This window comes from Carex rostrata, chromosome 12, assembly GCF_964058835.1.
Source record: "Carex rostrata chromosome 12, lpCarRost1.2, whole genome shotgun sequence".
NCBI lineage: Eukaryota > Viridiplantae > Streptophyta > Magnoliopsida > Poales > Cyperaceae > Carex > Carex rostrata.
Genome location: NC_135929.1, coordinates 12,343,852 through 12,365,950, shown reverse-complemented (window position 1 = coordinate 12,365,950; position 22,099 = coordinate 12,343,852). Strand labels below are relative to the sequence as shown.

General features: G+C 32.6%; 3 protein-coding genes across 3 annotated transcripts; 1 reads left to right on the top strand and 2 right to left on the bottom strand.

Annotated features, from left to right (window-relative positions):
• Positions 1-4,121: 4,121 nt before the first annotated feature.
• On the bottom strand, positions 4,122-10,384 carry LOC144563441 (AP-1 complex subunit mu-2). Its single transcript, XM_078312914.1, has 11 exons — positions 9,965-10,384; positions 9,534-9,680; positions 9,000-9,062; positions 8,625-8,801; positions 7,961-8,064; positions 7,456-7,563; positions 6,936-7,032; positions 6,451-6,548; positions 6,219-6,360; positions 5,782-5,904; positions 4,122-4,519 (listed from the first exon to the last, which is right to left on the bottom strand). The coding sequence occupies exons 1-11, from the start codon at positions 10,091-10,093 to the stop codon at positions 4,421-4,423; spliced, it is 1,287 nt and encodes a 428-aa protein (XP_078169040.1). The 5' UTR covers positions 10,094-10,384; the 3' UTR covers positions 4,122-4,420.
• A 1,136-nt stretch (positions 10,385-11,520) lies between these two features.
• On the top strand, positions 11,521-15,269 carry LOC144563012 (Transducin/WD40 repeat-like superfamily protein). Its single transcript, XM_078312386.1, has 9 exons — positions 11,521-11,639; positions 11,737-11,837; positions 11,947-12,120; positions 13,006-13,105; positions 13,841-13,957; positions 14,185-14,322; positions 14,546-14,627; positions 14,804-14,853; positions 14,950-15,269. The coding sequence occupies exons 1-9, from the start codon at positions 11,571-11,573 to the stop codon at positions 15,061-15,063; spliced, it is 945 nt and encodes a 314-aa protein (XP_078168512.1). The 5' UTR covers positions 11,521-11,570; the 3' UTR covers positions 15,064-15,269.
• A 480-nt stretch (positions 15,270-15,749) lies between these two features.
• LOC144563013 (E3 ubiquitin-protein ligase At4g11680-like) lies at positions 15,750-18,149 on the bottom strand. Its single transcript, XM_078312387.1, has 3 exons — positions 17,634-18,149; positions 17,023-17,374; positions 15,750-16,302 (listed from the first exon to the last, which is right to left on the bottom strand). Exons 1-3 carry the CDS (start codon positions 18,050-18,052, stop codon positions 16,159-16,161), a joined length of 915 nt encoding a protein of 304 aa, XP_078168513.1. The 5' UTR covers positions 18,053-18,149; the 3' UTR covers positions 15,750-16,158.
• Positions 18,150-22,099: the final 3,950 nt, after the last annotated feature.

Sequence of the window (22,099 nt, the reverse complement as noted above, 5' to 3'; positions counted from 1 at the left end):
TAATATTCTACAAGTTTATTATGTAACCAATTTACTGAGCTACTTAAATTGAAGTTTAAAGTTTATACAATAAGTTTTTTTGGCCATAGCATAGATGGCCTTATGCATCCATAGCACCCAAGCCTTACTCAAAAGAAAATTATATTTTTAGGAGCGAATATATTTTCTATGTTGCTGCTATAGAAAAACAAGTATAGAAAATATTTTTGATACTGGTCATGTTTCTATACAAAAAAATATATTTTCTATGTTGCTGCTATAGAAAATATATTACTAGTCATCAAATTAAAAATAACTTTTTCAGCCAACAAATGATACCCCATAAACAGTTTATTTATAATTTTGTGGGAGTTCTGAGACAAATTTGGAGATGATGTAAGAGTCATGATACTATAAATTATATATATATATAGTTTTATTATATCTACATCCAGAGCAGTGCAACATAAAGGGTGGTGAATATGTTTAAAAGCTTAAATTATCATCTTTTTGTGATTTTCTTACTTCATATTTAATCTACCTTAACTGAATGGAAGTCAATTAACTCATTCATTTTCAATTTTTTTATATTTATACCTCATTTTTAATATAGTTTAAAGAAAAATATTATAGATAGTGTGAAATTGACTCCCATTTGTAGTAGGAAAATTTTGTATGCTAGCTTAAGCTCTATTTATATTTGATTTCTATAGTCTGAAGGTCTAGCTCCGTCCCTGTTTGACCTGACCTATTTATTTGAATTGTTAGTCCCTCGTAGAGAGATATAATTCTTATACTTTACAAATACCAAAAAGTATATATATGCAATTTTGTACGAGTGAGACTATGGTAGTATGAATAGCAATATCTTCAATTTTAAAATTCAAATAGTCGATCTGAACAGTTCAATATAATCTCAATATGAAAATGAACTCGTAGACTAATATGTATATATATTAGAATTATTTTACTAGTTTTAGATTGGTAGAAAATCACTTGATTTGCAATGGTTTTCTATCTATCTAAAAGAAAACGAAAACAATTATGAAAAATATAAAATTTGATCTATTGATACATTTACATATGAATATTGTATTAAATGATTTAGATTGACTAATTGAATTTCGAAAACAAAATATTGCTCCATAATAAGGACCAATTTGCACTACCATAGTCTTATAGCCTCCGATAGGACCATGTGAACAAGGTCCTCAAAAGACTAGGTTTGCGTAAAGAATAACCAGTCCCGGACCTCCATTAAAGGGCTGGGCCGAGACTAAGAATAAGACTCATGCCTCCAATGACGCGGAATGCATTACAATGCACAGATCCGTATCAGCCTCCCTCATTTTGTATTATTATTTTGGAATATTTACTAAATCAGTCAGTGTTATGAATTTATATTTTTGTATTTAAAATTTAAACAGTCATTCTGAATCGCTCAACGTGATCTCCATGTAAAAATGCACTTGAAGGCAAAATTTTATATTTGTCAGAACTTTTGGAGACAAGATTCTAGAAAATTGTAGAGAATAAATTTTTCTTAATACATAGCTAATTTATGATGGCAATTTGTACATCGGAGTCATTGAAATTTTTGTTGTTCTATATACAAAATAGCATTTTACAGCATAGCGTAGGACCCTACAAAGATTAACAATCAATCCTTGTGTCACCCAGTCTAGAAACTTCTATCTTATGTGGCATATATGTACATCCAATGGTGTGCCGAATCATTTCAATTTAAGCCAGTTTCCTTTTCTTTTCTTTTCTTTTTCTTTTTAGAGCATCTCCAATCTAGCAATTGAAATTAATTGCTAAAAAGCAGTTATGGAAATTTTGAAATTAATCTGCTCTATTGGTGCAATTTAATTAAATTTCTTTCTATGTTCACATCAACACATCTTTCTTTTTTATTTGAAAGAGAGCACTAAGAAAGATTTTGAGCCAATCAATTAGACAGCGTATAAACAAACGTTTTCTTATAAAGCAAATTTGTTAATTTAGCAATTGTAATACAGCAATTATGTTAGCAATTAACACATCATATTAGCAATCTTAAAACAACTACCATTATAGATGCTCTAAGGAACCTATATTTGTTCTGAAGTTTTTGCTAAAGTATATCTACCAGTGACCCACCTCACGGTTGGCATGTCTACATCTGTCGTAAAAAATCTCGATTCTCTGTCCCTAAGGTAAAGTAAAGGGTCAAAGTTACAAACCACATCTCTACAAAGTAGTTCTTCAATTCCTTTTTAATCATGCATTGTTATTTTTCTTTGGCCTTTATTTTTACACTCAAGTGATGTTACGGTACTGTGGTACATGAGTAACCAACCTTTTTATAGTGTATGGATCGCACTATAGAATGAAAATAATAATCTTTTTATACTGTATGAATCGCACTATATAAAAAGTTGCAGTACAACTGTACAGATATTAGGGGTGAAAACGGATCGGATAGAGCTAAAATCATAAATGTATTCTTTGTTTTCGAATACGGATATAAATCGAATATTAAATGGATATATACAGATACAAATCTCCATTTTTATATTATGCACGTAGTTGTCCTGATCTACTAACGGCTGAGATTGAAAGATGAATTTTCGAATTGAATATCAGCCCTCTAATCACATAATATGTTTTCTTTTAATTAAATACATTTATTTTATGTATAGAAGTCTAAATTTAGTTAAAATCATACTTGCTACATAGAATGTTACATGGTTTGTCAAATTAAAATTGAATAAATTCCTATTTGTTTCCTTATTTCTCCTTGCAGCTATTTTTTATTCTTGCAATTAACTTATTTTCTTATTTCTTCATTTCCTCTATTTTATTTTTCATCTTCCTCTATAGTTTCGACATGGAAATTTAAACAATCATATATTTCCGGATTTTGTTTAGGGCTACTGTATGTTTATGAATAGATAGATAGCAAATCTTGTGCTGATAGAAACAATAATATCTTTTTGATCTGGAGAGAAAATGAAGAATATCTAGAACTTTCGTTTAGAGAAATGATATGTAGAGAAATTTTCATGTTTAAATAATTTTCATCAAGAATATATATATATATATAAAATCCTTATTTGAATTATTTAATCATATATTTTTCAATTTTGTTTCTTTACATATCATTTCTCCTCTAAATCGTTTAATGACTTGTCTTGCTTGTGGAGAAAATTAGATATTAAATTGCAATGATACTTTATGATTTTTTTCATGTTATATTTGATTTTTTTTTTTTTTTGCATTTGTTGTTGTTTCTTTTACTGATATTTATTATTTGGATTTTTTTTCATTTGTGTCTTTTATTTGCATTTAAATATTTTTTAAATTTTGTATGAATGTCAAATAAAAAGATCTCTTCATATCCTATTCAATTTTATAATATGTCCCGTTGCAACACAAGGACACGATGCTAGTATTCGTAGATATATACATAAATATTTTCATAATATATATTAAACTATATAGTATATATATATATATATATATATATATATATATATATATATATATAATTTGAATACAAATAATTAAAATTCAAAATCATATTCGCACCAATGTTATAAAAAATATCCGTTTAGGCCAATTAATCGTCCGATTAGTCGTTGACGGTGACCAAACCGTCATGAATTTTTCCGACTAATTAGACGATTATTCCCGAATATGACCGATTATTCTCAATTAATCACTTGACGGTATCTCATCCGTACAATGATCGCATACCGTTATTTATAACACTGATTCGTACCACCATTTGTACAGATATTCAAATATCATATATCTATATCTAAGTTTTGAATACGGATTCAGATTTGATCGGATAATACCCAATCAGGACTTTATTATTATGGAGCGAATGAAACTTGTACTCTAATTTTGCCGATGCGTGCCTCTTATTTTTATTGGCATTAGTTTCCTGAGGCAATCCTTTTTTTTTTTTTGAAGGTCAGCTGGCTAGAAGCCATACATCCTGAGGCAATACTTGAATAAAGGTTCAAACTTACGGAGAAAGATATATTTATAATTTAATTTGAAAATTTTACAGCTAGTCAAAGTAATAGATAAAGAAATAACGTCCAGTTCTCTTTTGGAGACATGAATGCTAATAATTAAAAAGCTCAACCTAAAAAGGAAGTATACACAAATGACATAATTTTAGTTTACGGGGCAATTATTACATCAAAACAACAAAAATAAAAAGAAAAAGAAAAACTTTTGACAAAAATATTCCCAAAAAAGAATACAAGTGTAGCATAGAAATCTGGAGACAATTCTCAAGTCCCTTACAGATTACAACTATAATCCTATCAAAACATACACAATAAAATCTTCCAAAATATCACAACTAGTACTTGAAGATTTTTCTATGAAATGGAGCAATGATGAATAGATACGTGCCGGTACTTACGGCACACGTTGGATCCTAGATAAGTCTCAGTTCATATTCTCCTGCCATAGTGATGTATCTCACCCAAGGTAATGCCTGGTACCCACTCTTTTCAATTATCTTCAGGTACCTCACCTGTGATTTTATTAAAAACAGTGCTTATTATGGTTGTTTAATATGCCTACTGGTCTGTTCTTTTCTTGAGGGATATTAGATTCCAAATCAAGGCACAATAAATTGACTAATAAGTTCTACTGCATTTTTAAGTATCTAATCATTTCATGAAAGGAAAAATGTTTCGCTACGACCGCATTTGCAACCGTTGTTGCTACATGGACCAATTAATTCAAATAGGTGGTTCAGTAGGGGCAGGGGGTTGCCAGAGGGGAAGGATCCACCGAGGGAAGGAGAAGGCTGTAGGGGCTTTCTGAAAAATGTACTTTTCACATTTTACAGGGATTTCTCTAAGATATTTTGAGATGTAGCAAGGTATCACCCTTAATGAAATTCTATTATGGTTGTGGAATGGCAAATTAATTTGCTTCTGAAAGCAAGAATCTGACCCTTTCCCATTACTAACCCAGGCTGTGACAAATGGTTGTGGAATGGCAAATTCTACTAGAGACATCCTTCGCACCCAAAAAGGAAGCAGATCCATTTTCAGTCAACTAAAGCATGTAATAACGTCTGCGCACACACAGCCACAGACACGGAGACAGAGAGCAACCAAATAATTGCAATCAGCTGGTTCAGACCAAATTTCAACCGGTGTATGCTGGATTGCTGACTTGGGAGGAGTGTAGTAATACAAGAAGTACTGAAATTCAAGTTTGAACTCATTGCAACTCATGCAGCTTCTAAGGCTGCTCATACAATTCTCATGTCCGAAATCAAATTATTTGGAAGTATCTCTATGTACAATAGATTATTTTTCTTTTCTTTTGACGAAAAACCTATCGTACTGAATCAAGTATAATAACTCCAATTTCATATAAATTGACTTTAAAAAAAAGGTTCCTTGCAAATTATACCCAATATTTCCTAAGAATTGAACTAACAGTTTAAAACTTTCAAATCAGCCATTAACAATCAGCACATTTGGTTTCTCCAGATTATATTGACTATATTCGAGGCTATGTAAATAGTAAAATTTCCTTAACTTCACATCATACCAACATAATCCACTCCAAACTTGTTCAAAAATATAAACATCCAATTTAATATCTAAACTACCTTCATTAAAATGGCTTAATTTTAGATCGATTTGGTTTGGGATACAAGTTGCAGCTAACTCAAGAATGTTGGGTGTTTTATACTAACAGTGACAAATGCCGGGATATCAAATTCACTATTTGCAAACATAGAGTGCATTGAAAGAAGAGCAAATCAGAAATTACCTGAATACCAGAGACAGTAAAATAAGGGATCTCAAATTTGACACGAATTGGGGCCTTTTTCTCAGGTGCCCCTTCTTCAGCTGTTATACTAGGAAGGCTGAACTCGGCTCTACACATGTACTCCTAAAGAGATTCAATAAGGCAAAAAACAAAAAAAGATTAATAAAAATGGTTTCAACAGTTTGACATTTGAATAGGCATAATGATACCGAACAAGCCAATACCGGTTTTGATATTGCCTTATCGTCAGAATTAAAAATAAATTTGTTAAACAAACAAGATCAAGGCCTAGACCCTTTTTGGCAGCTTCAACCCAGTAATTAACATTGTTTAAGCTTTGATTGAATTTATACCTATCGTTCATTTAGTGTTTCTTTCCAAATTTTTCCAAAATGGAGAAAATACCAAAAACACCAAAAAGGAAAAGAACTGAATACCTTGCCACCAGGGAATGATTTAATTTTCCAGACCAAAGCATCATTTTCAGGAGCATATGCAGCTGAACCCATAGAAGTTCTTATATTAGGGTTTGTTGAATCAGCTGGGACTGGAACCTCTATCTCTACATTTGTTGCGGTGCTACAAAATAGCAAAGGAAAAGAAGGTAATTCATGCCAACATAAAGTCAAAATGAACTTGTAAAAAAAGCCAAGTTTAAATGGATGGTACCTTCTTTCCTTGAACTGGCTTCTGGCTTTGACCATGAGCTCAATACGACTTCTTGAATGCTTCTCCACTTGAGCCTCCACCCATATCAATGGTTTCACCTTTTATTTATTTAAAAAATAAAATGAAAAAGATGGATAGATGGTTGAGAATATGGTTTTGAAGGCAAGAATTACTTCACATAGATATACCCAAAAATGAGAAACATTTAGTCTGCTTATGCAGATATAATTAAATAACTCCAAACTTTTTTGATAGCCAATATATCCTTTATTTTGTACAAGTACATCGAGAGATAGGATAGGGACATTGGGCAATTTTCAAGAAAAATTTGGAAGGCAAGTTAATAGGACCTCCAAGGTTTTCAACAAGTCCACAAGCCATTTCCGTGTTTTATAGAGAGACATTAAACTTCCAATGGTTTGCAAGGCAAAATAAAGGTAATACCCATAAAGAAATGTGAACAAAGAATTACAATGGATAAAAACCTGAGTGCTAAGCCGGTATGTCATTAAATCAAAAGCACCATCTGGTGGTATGAAGGATATGGTTCTATCATTCTCAAATCGTGCCAATCGAACACACCTTCAACAAAAATAAAAGTAAAATAAATTTCTGGTTTGGTTGAAGATGCTTTTCAGATATGTTGGGGAGAAGTTCAGAAGAACTCAAAAAAGATAAACATAACTTATAAAAAGCTGTCATTTTTTAACTTGTCATCTCATACTTTCGACTAATTCATTTACATTAAGGTAGTATAGAAGATCTACTGATCATTTTGCTGAATGCTTACATACAGAATTATATCTGAGATAATTCCAAATTTTCATGAGATGGATTAAACTTAGAAATCTCCCAGGGAACATAATATATCCATTTCACTTTCAACATTTAAATGACCACATATTGTGGTTTGAAGCCCAGCATATTATGTTAATTAAACACTGACAGAATTACTGATTTGACAGAAAACATGGATCAGATAAAGACAAGGATAACGGTACAAACTGGTGAAATTTGATGTCATCTAAATCAATAGCTTTCCCTTTGGTAGCACGGCCCTGAGCTTCTAGAAGGACCCTATCATTTAGTCCCAGCTTACACTCTGGCATTCCACTGCAGCCAAATATTTTTACAATTAGTTCAGCTAAGCATTAGAAATTAGTCAAATTACGCATTAAAACGAAATGAGCAAGAAAACTGAAGATTCCACACAACTCCAGGCATTCACTGCTTCAGTAAGTGATCTATCTTCTTTCTAATTCTTTTCTCCTTTTACTTTTCTTCTAAATTTTGCTTTTAAGAGATTTTTTAATTACTTGATGCATACACATACCAATATACAGGTATTGTCTAGCCTAACAATAGTACTATTGAATATATCATACTGGCTTGTACCACACCAGCAGCTATTCTCCTTTTTTCACATGAAGAAGAGGCAGGAGTTTAGCTTGACAAAATTTGGTGTGTTGAGTACCAGTCATATGACAGAAAATTCCGAAAATAAATTTACCTCAAGTAAGTTCTCATTTTTAATGCACCAACAACATCAGACCGAATAATCTGGCCATTGCTGTTCACCAGGATATTCACACTCTCTACCACATCCAAGAACACCTACAATTTATTTCAATCAAATAAGCAAGTAAACGTAACATCCATGATAGTGATACTTTCTTTAAAATGTTTCTGGTCAGGCACAGCAGTTTTTATCATGTGTTCCTCTCTTTCTTAAATTTGTTTTGGATTTTTATAATACAAAGGAAATGCATGCCTTAATTAGGCATATATATTGTGTTCTGACAAAACAAATATCTCCTCAAAATAATGCCCGTAATAATTTCAGATATATGTAAAAGAACCTGTTAGCAACAGTAACAATAACAGTGTATCGGTACCACACTACCACTTCATCAGACAGCACAATAATGATGTATAAATCCTAAACCATATGAAAAACATTTTTTTCTCTGGTCTCATTTTTTTTATATCAGAGAAACCTACACACTCCAACAAGACGAGGAACATCACACATTGCACCTACACTGTTTTCCCTCAGAATGACAAAAAAAACCTATAATTTGGAGATATCTCCAATCCCATTCTACATCAATTATAAAAATAACCAAACTAAACCAACAGGAATACCATCATGTGCTTATGGAAACAGCATGTACCTCATTCTTCTTATAGCGAATACCTTCGCTTCTCCAAGAGACAGCATTGGTGACAGCCATAGGAGGCCTCTGGGTGACCTCCATTCGGTATGCATCTGTCTTTATAAACTCACTAAGTATCTTTGCCTCGGTATATTGCGGGTACCCAAAATCCATCATCTCATCTAACAGCTCATACTTCAGTTCACAAACAAATTGAGAAAAAAAAATTCAAATTATTTAACTTATGAGAGACATGTGCTTATTTGTATATCATGAGTAAGCCTGATTAGTACTCAGTGATATTATAGTGCCGTCATATAAGCTCCTTATAGATCAGAACATCAACAATATTACAAAAAGAAATAACTGAGGTAAGATTATTATTTTCCTCACCACTACAACAAAGTTATCTCTAAGAGATTCTTCCTCTAGTTCTTCAAAATAATGCTTGAATACCTGCAAAAAGAAAATCACAACTAAATACTCCTAAAGACATAACAGTACCAGTAGGCAAATGTCTTCCGCAAACACAGAAAGAGTAACAGGAAAAGAATAAGGTACATTAATTGTGCACAACTAGCATATATGGTAAGTACTGGAATGTACATTATTTTTTAGTACTGGTGCCGGTTCAGTACTGGTATGTACATTATTTTTTTTCCCTTTCATATGATTGCACAAGTGAAGGTAAGCTATTTTTTAAATTTAGGCAAAATACCAACATCTAGGTCAATAAGGCAAACTGGAGCCTGGGAATTGCTTAATTGCACAGCTGAGAATAGATTGTGATGAAATTGAGATCAGTTTTTTCTTTCTTACAACTTCAGGTGAGTATTACTGGCGTATAAATGAGAACAGATAGTCTAGTACCCATGATATGGAATTAATCTGAGTAAATTAATCACATAAAGATCATAAAGTACTAACGTCGACAACTCGGTGAAGAAAAAGGAGTATACTTGCTGCATTACAGTTCTGTCTGGCCGCAGTCAATAGAAATACATTGTTATGTTGTATGAACATGTATGCAACCCCATCATCATGAACTACTGGTGAGTGTGACTCTGGATCCGCCTAAATTGCAAACCCAAAATCCAATTAGAAAAACAAAAATCAAATTGTTTCAAAACTGATTACTACTATGTATCACAAATCTTAACATTCTAAAATCGAAAACACAATTGGGAATCAGATATGAGATCCTTCAGTTCAAATCAGATCTGACAGGGATTAAAGTCTGGTTTAAACTTATATATACTTTGAGAAGCTTCAACCAAACACTCCGCTGGTATTTTTTTCTAACCAATGTCGGATCTTAAGTTGAGCAATCGGATCCGAAAGGGTAAAGAAGAACACACCTCTTTTTCAATTAACTTTGTGAAGAATCGCTCGGCTTGAACAGCGGAGACATCACCACGGTAGTCTCGCCATACTAGGACGCGACCTTTAATGTCAAGTAGGAAGAGAGCTGAGACAGCTCCCGCCATAGATGCTCTGACAAGTTCACTTTTTTGGATCGTGCCAGATGAGATCAGATGAAATCAACAGTTGGATCTAGATCTGGCTTTGGGAAGGTTCCTTTCCATTCGCTTTTCTCCGATGGAGATGCGTCGGAGGTGGTTCTTATGAGAGAGAGAGAGAGAGAGAGAGAGAGAGCGAGCGAGAGAAATTGAAGAGGAGAGGAGAATTTTATTATGTTTGTTTTTTTTTCAATAACGAAGGAAAATTGGAAAAAGGAAAAGAGTGTTTATTCCATGGTCGGGCTGAGTCACTGACATGTGGAGCCTACTAAATTTTAAATGAAAACGAGAAAAAAACAATAAAGGGGTGAAAATGGATTTTAGTCCAATACGGAGACAAACTAGATACTCAACGGATCCGAATACGGAACGGATATTAAATCCGAATTTGGATATAATTTGAATATCTAATTTAATTATTTTAACAAAATTAATATAATATTTAATAAATTATTTTTTCATTGGAAACTAAAATCATTAAAATTTTAAGTTTTATCACTCATATCATATGTTTAACATCCACTGTTAAAAAACGGATCAGATACAAAGCGGATACTGGTAAAACTATACGATATATGTGTTTTTATTTTCTAAATACTAGTACTGATATAGATATAGATCGAATCGAATATTTATTAAAAATATTATTAAAAGAATACTAAAATTTATAATTTTTTTTAATTATAATGATGAATGAATATTATTTTTCATAAAATATATTAAACTATATGGTATATATTTACTATTTGAATACAAATAATTCAATCTTAAAATTATAATTATACCTATATCCACATAAATATTAAAATATGAATATCCATATTTAATTTTTTTTTAATACGGATTATATATTATCCGCTCTGTTTTCACCCAAATTGCAACGTCATTTTTTAGCATTAAAACCAGTGCAACTTTAGTACCAAAATAATATAATTACTCGTATCATCAAATATAAATTACATTCCTTTAATTATAATTATAGCATCCACGTTTGTGCCATCAGATCTTAATTAAAAATAATACTGATATAAATATTTAATAATTAAATATCAATATGTTATAAATGTAAATGCGGTTTATTTTTATTTTTAACCGGTAATAAAAGTGTGACTAATTTGTTATAATAAATTAAAAATAATAAGAATCAAAATTTATACTTCTAAAATAAATAAATACCAAAATAATGAATTTCATATCCCCTCAGTTACCGGACTGAATACAATTGAATCGAACAGTCCAAAATTATTCCATTTAACTTGGAACGAATCTCAAAGCACAAATAATAGTAGCAAGCACCGACTGAGAGTAAATCTGGACCGTTCGTTTCAATTGTGATGAATCAGGTACCTGAGAGGATACGGATCCAAAAATAATAGGGGAAGCTTTCTTCAATTCTTCTTCTCATTTTCTGTAAACTGCGCCTCTCTCTCTCGCGAGCTCAGAAATGGCGATACCGCAATTGGATGATGGAATCGTGCGCAGTATGTCCGTGGCGGCTGTCTTCGAAGATTTTGTGAGTTCCTTTTCAGAAATTACATCATCTTCTTTTCTTTTCATGCTCAGTTTTTATTTGTATCCTTCAATTTTTTTTTTGTGCATTTGTAAATCAGGGAGGAAAGATAAGCTCTCTGGATTTTCATAGAACAGATGATCTTCTATTAACAGCCAGCGAAGATGATTCCATACGCCTCTACAATACTACAACTGCCTCGTCAGTTTTTTCAATCCTAGTCATGCAATGCAATTAGTGCTTTCTTGAGCAATCCTAGTCATGCATTGCAAGGCATGTATAGTTCTAATTAATTGGATTTATTGTTCAGGCTTTCAAAAATGACGTATCATAAGAAACACGGTGCAGATAAGGTTTGTTTCACGCATCACCCGAGCTCTATTTTATGCTCTTCTAGGAACAATTTGGATTCTGATGAGTCGTTGCGGTACATCTCTATGTATGACAATCGGTGTCTACGCTACTTTAAGGGCCACAAAGATAGGTATTTATAGCTGTACCAGTTATCTTGTACTGATACCAGCATGTATGGTTCATTTTCTTGTCAGATTTTGGGCATAGAGCCATAGACAACCACATAAAGGAATACCATGCTGACTGGTACCAGAAAGTTCCAGAACTATGTTGTTAACCATCAGAGGCGGACCCCATGTAGTCCCAGCCCGCACCCCCCCCCCCCCCCCCCCACCCCCCCCCCCAAAATTTTTTTTGCCCCCCTCTGGATGTTTAATTTGTAATTCGGATTAAATTTTGAGTTAAAATTAAAATAAATTTCTTGAATTATGATTAGTAATTAGAATTATAGGTTAAAGAATTAGAAATTACAAGTTAGAGTATTGGAAAGTATAAGTTAAAGCATTGTTTTTTATCGAGTATCTAATTAGTTAACGGGTTTAAACCCGATTCGATATCCCCCACGATAATCCTGGATCCGCCCCTGTTAACCATGGTGGTTCTCATGACTGGAGAGCTAATGTTGTTTTGTTATTTTGCGGGAGCTTAATGTTTATACCTGATTAAGATACCTGTAATTTAGGCCTTGCTAATGCCCCATCTAATACCAGTTCAAGAAAACTTTATTTCTATTGAATGCTTGTTCAACCATACCACATTGTCATATGCTTGGTTTCTGTTCTTTGTCGTCTCATGTATTGGTTGTTGAAAAAACAGTACAATAGTTGACTTCTGATGCGCCCTATTGTTTAGAACTGTGCTAAAATTGGTTATGGTATAAGTGCTGTCCGGAACATATATGTACAGAATCAACATTTCTGGTACTGAAATCAGTGATGTGAAGACTGTTTTTATTGGAAGATAAGATTTAAAATCTTTGCAAATTGCAATTTGAATTTTGAAATTGAATTGACAGGATTATATCCCTGTGCATGTCGCCTATAAATGATAGTTTCATGTCAGGATCCCTTGACCATACAGTGAGAATTTGGGATCTTCGAGTCAATGCTTGCCAGGTTAGAATCTTTACTTAATCATGACAAAAAAAAGTTATTTATGTATTGGATGATCAAATGGAAAGTACTGAAGAGACAAATAATTGATGAAATGGTGTTGTTATGTTGGATTAACAGTTTGTTTGGGTATGGACTGAATTGAAGAGGAAGGAAGAATAAAAAAATAAGGGGAAAGTATATATGTCTAGATGTATGCATGTATGGTAGTAGTACTAATAGATGGTAGTTTCATTGGACCAATTATGTCAAGGATCCCATGTGATTCTTTTTCCCGTTCTTGGTTATTTTGTTTGCTCAATTTTATGACTTTGTGACTCCGATTGGGTTCAATTGGGCGTCAATTAAGGCTGAATTGCAGAATTGAAGTTAAATTAAACATAAATTAGGTCAAGAATGCTTGGTTGAATATTTTAGTGTCACTCAAGATAGAGTTAGGCTAATTAAAATGTACCAGTTCACTTGAGGTTCAATTGGAGAATAAATGGGTTAAACCAAGGCTTAATTTAGCTGCTAATTTCTTGAGATTAATTAAGGCAAAGTAGTATTAACTAAGATTTAAACACAATGGGGGGCAAATTTAGTTATATGGAGGTTGTATTGCACAATTAGAGCTAATTGAGATCTACTTGGTCTAAATTGGGGCTAAATTTTGAGTGTAAGAAGCACCGGCATACTGGTCAAACCTGGTACCATGTCATACCTGATTTCATTTGTTCTGGCGAATTAAATTTGCAGGGAATATTGCACTTGAGAGGTAGACCAGCTGTTGCATATGACCAACAAGGTCTTGTGTTTGCGGTTGCCATGGAAGGAGGCGCTATTAAGCTCTTTGATTCTCGCTCTTATGATAAGGTCAGGCTTCGTTTTTATTTGTAAATCAGAGTTATCTATTATATTGTTTCTGATGATGGCTGTATTGTTCTTATAAAGTTCTATTATTATTATTATTATTATTATTATTATTACTATATGATAATGCTAATATTGTCATTTCCAGCTACTCCATTCAAAAGTTTGCACTCATACCCACTCACAAAATTGAGACAGAAAATGACCTTATATTTTCCTACTTATTTCAGGGACCATTTGACACATTTCTGGTCGGTGGTGATACGGCTGAAGTGTGTGACATAAAATTTAGCAACGATGGAAAGTCCATGCTTCTCACTACCACTAACAATCATATCTATGTTCTTGATGCTTATGGGGGTGATAAGGTTTTTTTGTTCCTTTATTTATATTAAGAGATTCAAAAATCTATTATCTATACCTGGCACTGTTGCTTGGTATTGGTATCAGGTCCTCGTACCAGTATCCGGTATCTATTATGACGAACATCTAGGATATCCTTAAACCAAATTGGTTTCTTACTTCTTTACCCTAACAATGTTAGATCCTTGTACTCATTGTTTTATCTTCTTCTTTTTTTGTATATTGTAGAAGTGTGGATTTAGTCTAGAACCTTCCCCGCATTTGACAATGGAAGCAGCTTTTACTCCTGATGGGCAGTATATTTTGTCAGGTCTGATAATATCATAATTTCCTTTGTGCCATTGCATTGCAATTGTTCTACAAATATGTTCAAATGGCCCCTCCTCTCTTGCACTTTCGCTTGTAAATGAAAAAGGCTGAGGGTTAATTTGACATGTTTGAAATTATTTCATTTTATAAATTTATCTATTTTTTTGTTTATTGCAGGGTCTGGAGATGGAACACTGCATGCTTGGAATATCAACATGAGAAATGAAGTACGTTCAATTCTTTCCCCCTGTAATTTGACAATTTTGAATAGTAGTCATTACCTAATTTCTGTTATAACATTTTTCTATTTATCTCTTGCTTAGGTGGCATGCTGGAATAGTTATATAGGTCCAGTGACATGTCTCAAGTGGGCCCCACGAAGGGCTTTGTTCGCAGCGGCATCGGATGTGCTTACGTTTTGGATACCAAATAATTAACCTGAGTCTTATAGAAGTTTTAAAGGCTGATCAGATGTGTAATGAAATGCTTGATAATGTTATTGCGAAATTATCATTAAGTAAAGGTTGAGTAGACTTTAGGCGAGTTGCTAAGTTAACATGTTTCTTTTATTTCTTCTCTTTTACATTTTGACGTCTAGAATGGCTTTAGTGAAACTCACATAAGCATCTTTTGACAAAGAAAACCTCAAATCAACCGAATTTTTGTTAACAGTAATTCAATATTACAAAAACACCATACTAGTTTAACTGCTAAAATGAAACTGAGAAAAAATTGAAGTATAATAAGTTTCAACTGGAAAGTTGCTCACTGTGTAGGCCCCATTTTTCGTTCTATTTTGTTGTCATAAGTTTGTGTTTTATTTGATAATTTTGTGTTATATTTGATATTGATATTGTTCTCCTTGGGTTTTTGGATGTAGGTGTAAAGCTATAAATCTTACCTTAGCAGTGTAGTCCATCTGATTCTGTTATTTTATGAATTTTAAATAAATCAGCAACTGTTCACACTTGCTACCATATCAGTACCAGCATTTCACTTCAGTGATGCAGATACAAACACAGGATACAAGATCAAATTATTCCCATTAGACATGGTAACTAATTTCTGGTTGAAAGAAAAGAAAGAAGGGGAAAAAAAATTCAATATAGCCAAATGTAATAGCTTTTGGCAAAATTTTCTGTCAAGTGTTTAGAGTTCAGGGATGCTGTACAACTCATATGGAGGTCTGTGATGGTATGTATAGAGTGAGGCTATAATACTATGCATAGTGCAGATTAGTCCGTACTATGGATCAATATTTTCAGTTTCAAAGTTCAAAAAGTTGATCTGAACCGTTCAACATGATCTCTATATGAAAATCATTATTTTTAATGGTCTAAATTGTTAGCTATATATAGTAAAAGAAAAAAATTCCAAAAAATATAAAATTTGATCTACAAGTACATTTTCATATGGAGATCATGGGTTCACATTGATTGTCTAAACTTTGAAAATAAAGATATTGAGCCATAGTACGAACCAATATGTACTATGCATAGTACCGTACCGTAGCCTCAGTCGGTATGTATATATTACTTGAGCTCTTGTTTGCAAAGGGGACAAGAAGAGATGATCCTAAGCCACCTGTCAACACACCTTTGGTGAAACACATGTGAGCATGGCAACTGCCTCAATTCATCCCTCTCCTTGTACTTTGTCAGGCATATGCAACATTCCTGCTCAAAAGTCAAAACCAAACTCTCAATTTTTCAAATTTTCAAATCCTGATAATGGTTTGAAACTTTTTTTTCAGTAGTAAGAAGTTGCATGTTCTGAAATGCTCATAGTGTGTTACTTAGGTAATCAAATTTTTGGGCATTGATGTGTTTTCAAATCAGGGGCGGATCTACTGTAGCACGACGGTGGGCACTCGCCCCCCCTAGATTTCGAGTTTTAGTGGTGATCTATTGGTACCGATCGACTTTGTTGCTCCCTCTGGATGTTTAATTTGTAATTCGAGTAAAATTTAGTGTTAAAATCAAAATAATTTTTTTGAATTATGATTGGTAAATTATAAGTTATAGGATAAGAAATTATAAGTTAGGTATTGGAAAATATAAGTCAAAACATTGTTTTTTAATCGAGTACTCAATTAGTTAATGGGTTTAAATCCGATAAGCTATTTAAACCCGATTCGATATTTTTTTGCCCCCTCTGACGAAAATCCGGAGTCCGCCCCTATGTCAAATCTTGTTTGATTAAATCTTTTGACATCTTCAATTAATCTAACTATTAATATCTAGATACTATGATACAAAAGATTCCCTTTCTAATTTATATCATTTCATGTTTTCAATTTATGTCCTAACTTTTTTTTAGATGGTACTTAAACATAATGGATTGTGCTTTTACTATGTAACATGAAAAAAAAAAAACTCCAATAATTGAAAACATACTCCATTCTCAGCTCTGTGATCGGTTGCTTTATTAACTCCGAACCTCCACCGAGGCAGCTCTGACAGCTGGTCATCGGAAGCACCTCGATCCACTGAGGCCAAATTCATGTTGTAGCCGAGTACGTAACTAACCATCGGTACAAAACAGCACAGCAGAAGGAAGAGCAAGAAAGGCAATGAGTAAATTACTGCATTCCAAGCAAGGAGGCCGATGCAGAGGGCGTGCAGTCTCGGTGCTCTGTTAAAGGTTCCGAGCCGCGAATCAAAGACCCACACGTTGCCCATTACGAACCACATTGCATAAAACAGTTCTAAACAGGTTCTTGATTTGTTCATCAGGTAAGAAGTTGTCCTATATCAACAAAAAAAAAAAAAATTGTTTGATTTTGTAAACATAATATGTTATTTAGTGAAGTACTTTGGTAAATGATTTGCCTTCTTACTCTTTTATTTTTTATTTTTTTTATTCCCACTATTTTATTTAAAACTTTTCCTGTACTAATAAATCATTATTTATGAAAATTGATAGCTCAGGTGGTTCAACAAACTCATAGAATATATTAAAACATGATTGAACCCTTGCTTGAAGTATTTGCAAGGTTGTTAATTACCTAGGTAATTCATCATTTCTCCCTGGTTGTTCCACATCTTCACCGTACCGATTCCCATTTCTGTTTTCAGCTGCGTACCGGTGGCGCCAATAAAGGAGAGGAAGATTAAGCAAATTCGCAATGTTATATGCAAAAATCCAAATCCTGAGAGGCCAAAATGGCCTCTCATTTTTAGATATAGCCATCACGACTGTCGTAGTCGCTATTTGTATCAGTAAGATGGCGAGTTCGAGCATTAGCCATGCCGGAGAATTAAATGGACTTGAACTCAGCTCGGACCCTGGTCCAGAACCGTTCTGGTACCGATAAACATGCCTCAAGAAAATGTACCATCGGGACCTCGAAGCCCGAGCTAATACCCTCGTGATAAATAATGTAAGAGGAGAACCAGGTCCCTCCCCCGGTACCGGTACCGGCATTCAATCAATGTCACTGACAACCTAGTATATATATTCTGTCAAATAGAATAGAAACAGGAAGGAGAGGAATGAGAGGAATGGTGGTATAATTCATGATGGGTTGCTGTTGCTTGGGTTGTATACTTTAGAGGAGGGGAGAGAGAGATGGTGACCAATAATCTAACTAATGGTGCTTTGCTTAGAGTTCAAGTGTGAAGAAGTAGGCGAGCAAGAAGTGATGAAGGTTGAGGCAGGTTGGTCCAAGTTCAACCAATTCCCTCCTCTTAAAAATTGAATCTTTCAATATTCCTTTTTGTTTTATTCATGAATTAATTTAGTAATAATTGGTAGCTTTACCAAGATATCAACCCATCCAAACCAGAAAATGCAGAGGAACTCAAATCTTGAGTTTGGAATCTGGGCCGTCCGATCAAAATCTGGATCAATCTGGCCCAATTTGAAAATTCACAAGGCCTCTTTAATAGATTTGTCATTTAAAATCAATTCGATAAATTTTTGAAAGTATACTCATTAAACTTTTTAGTGAACACAACACATGCTAGCTTTGCTCTACTTATAAAATGAGGAGGTTTCCAATGCCTCATGTCTTTCATACCTCATATTTTATATTTTTATTTTCAAAGTCTCAATTATTAATCCGAACCGTTCAACATGATATCTATACTAAAATATGATTAGAGATAAAATTTTATTATTTTTTAAGATAGGTAGAAAATCATTGTTTTTTTAATGATACAAAAATAGTGATTTTGTACCTTCATAAAAAATAGTAAAAACTTTCCAAAACAATATAAATTTCATCTCCATGCATATTTTAGTATAAATTTCATCTACTTATAAAATGAGGAGGTTTTCAATGCCTCATGTCTTTCATACCTCATATTTTATATCTTCATTTTCAAAGTCTAAATTATTAATCCGAACCGTTCAACATGATATCCATACTAAAATATGGTTAGGGATGAAATTTTATTATTTTTTAAGATAGGTAGAAAATCACTGTTTTTTGAATGACACAAAAACAATGATTTTGTACCTTGTTAAAAAATAGTAAAAACTTTTCAAAAAAATATAAATTTCATCCCAATGGAATCAAATTAAGATACAATGTTCCAATTTTTTTTTTTTTCTAAAAGAAAGGATCCACATCTGACCAAAGTGTGCATGCTTCTTATTCTGCATTTGTTTTCATTACAATTTCAAGTTTATTTTTGGTGCTCAATCAGCCTCTTAAAAAGACTTGCTAACATTTTATATTTTATTTCACTCTTTTTTTTTCATTTAGAGATATGAGATGATACGTGATATATATACCAGAAATAAATCTGTTGTTATTCCAAAGAGGTAACAGGATCCTGTTATTTCTATCCTAACCATCCAAAATTTTCTATGCACGAATCTCAACAAAGATCAACGGTTGGGATCATAATAACAGGGTCATGCTATCCCTTTGGAATAACAGCAGATTTATTTCCATATATACCACTATCACTAACTCAAATATTTCTTATATACCAAACAACAACTAAAGAATATCGGTGTCATAATTCTTCAAATATATATATATATATATAGGACTATATATATATATATATATATAGGACTATATATATATATATATATATGAGGAGGGATCAAGTTACAACAAGTTACCACAATTATTTTCTATATTTTTAAAGTCCAAATCGTCAATCCAAACCGTTAGATGTGATATCTATATCTCTCTCTATATATAGAGAGAGAGTGTGTGACTAATGTGCATTCGAATGCATATGGGCCGAAATACATACGGTCCAAATTTGACTTTTCAAAATCTAAATGGTTGATCCGAACCGTTCATCTTGTTCTCCATATTAGTATGTGCTTGGAGACCAAATTTTACATTTTTCTGAATTTTTTTACTATTTATTAAGTATTTTACAAAATTGTTGATCCAATGGTGGCTGTTGATTTTACTGTTTTAACATATCCATTATGTTGAACGGTTTGGATCGACTGTTTAGAATTTGAAAACTTTAAAAATAGAGAGTATAATTCGGTGTCACCAAAAAAGAGTGTAATTGGATTCCTTCTATATATATGTATATATATTTTATCAGTGATTAGAGATCAATGCATCTAATAGTTTCCAATGTCCAGAAGATATTTTCAAACTATTTGGTTTTCAACTTATAATCTTTTACACAAAAAACATGTCTTCACAAAAATATTTAGAATACTTTTCGTGGAGTTGGTTATTCAGGATAGCTTATTTGGTGTTTGGTTGGATTAGAATAGCTATAATAGAGAATCTGAATTTTTTGTCTTATTAGAATAGGTTATTTTCTAGGTGTGTTTGGATGGATGAAGAATAGTCACTAATCCTGGTTAGCACTATTTTGAACTGCTATTATTCATTTAGGTGTGTTTAGATTAGTAAATATGGATTATTCTTTATTTGTCTTTTTTTGAATTTTTTCACTATTTTACCAACTCAACAATTTATTAAATTAGCTACTATTCTCAATCTTGAAGTAAGCTCTATTCTTGTTTTATTCTTTATTTAATTCAGATTTTGAAATTTGACTATTATAATAAAACAAATGACAGTTATTCTTGCATATCACCAATCTAATTTGGAAACAAATACTTATTAAGAAAACAAATAATATGAGATAATTTTTATGAAAAAGTTTAAATCAAAGAAAGTTTTGACACAATTTTTTTTTTTTTTTTGAAATGCTAAAGACATATAATATAACCAGTGCGATTAGCCATATAATATTTTGCAATACTAAATTGTATAACTTTAAAGTTAAATTGCACCTTAGACACATCAATCACCTATTTTTTTTTTAAATTGAGAAGAGAGAAACAAAACATTTGATCCATCCGATTAAGATATATAAGAAAAAATAAATATAGTATTAAGCAAAGACTGAGTCAGATATTCAAACCATAAAAATCAAACGTAAATAGAGTCAAATATATAAAATAAAATTGTGCTACAAATGAATATCGATTTTACAGTATTCATGATATTTTTATCTAATAGAATTTGTTTTTCTGCTTAACATACAAGTATATATACACAAGTTTAAGAAAATATATGCATGTGTAAACTTTTATTTTGTAAAAGTATAAATATAAAAAATAAAGTTAAATGATATATTTAAAATAAGTCAAAGTGAAAAAAAAAAATCAAGTCTTTTTATGCATATACAGAATTTTTTTGTAACGTGTATTGTATTTGTAAGTCAAACTACTGAAAATAGTGAAATATGGTAGCAAGATAGCTATAATTTGAACCCAAATAAAGTGAATTTTAGTGAATTAATTAATTAGTCCCTGTATATGGCAAACAAATAAACTGACTGTTATCACTTGTCAGTGTCTTTGATTTAATTTTGGTTGATTAGGTTGAGAGATTTATACCTAATTAATGAGATGGCGCATCATATCAATTTTCTCCTAATTAGCTTTGGCTATGCTATCCAGTGAGATGCTGTGTCTTTGTGCAGTGAAAGTGATTCATTAGTAGGGGTGGCAATAAGCTGGCTCGCCACGAGTTGGATTCAGCTTGAATTTGTTATTAGCTGGCTCGTCTGAGTCACAAGCGAGCTGATTTTAGGAATCTGAATTGAAATCTCAGTTTGAAATTGTCACGAGCTAGCTCGCGAACTAACAAGCTGGGTCTAACTGAATTTTGTTTTAATAAGAAAATAAATTATACATACTTTTTGGACCGAACTGAACCGAGTTGGACAGTATGAAATGTACACAAATTCACAAATTGATGCCTAGTCGAGTTGGCGAGCAAGCTAGACTCCAGCTTGAACTCGTTAATTCTAGACCAAACTAGTAGTGAACTGGCTCGTTAACAACTGAATTCATTATGAACTGTTAGCGAGAAAGTCAGGTACAACTGTACAAGTCACGAGCTACGAGTTTTTTTGTCACCCCCTGTTAGGAGGAAAAAAACAACAAATAATGATGATCTAAGATCTTGGATATTGGGCTGTATAATGTTGGGCTTTACAGGAGTGTGAAATCAAGCCTTACCAGAAA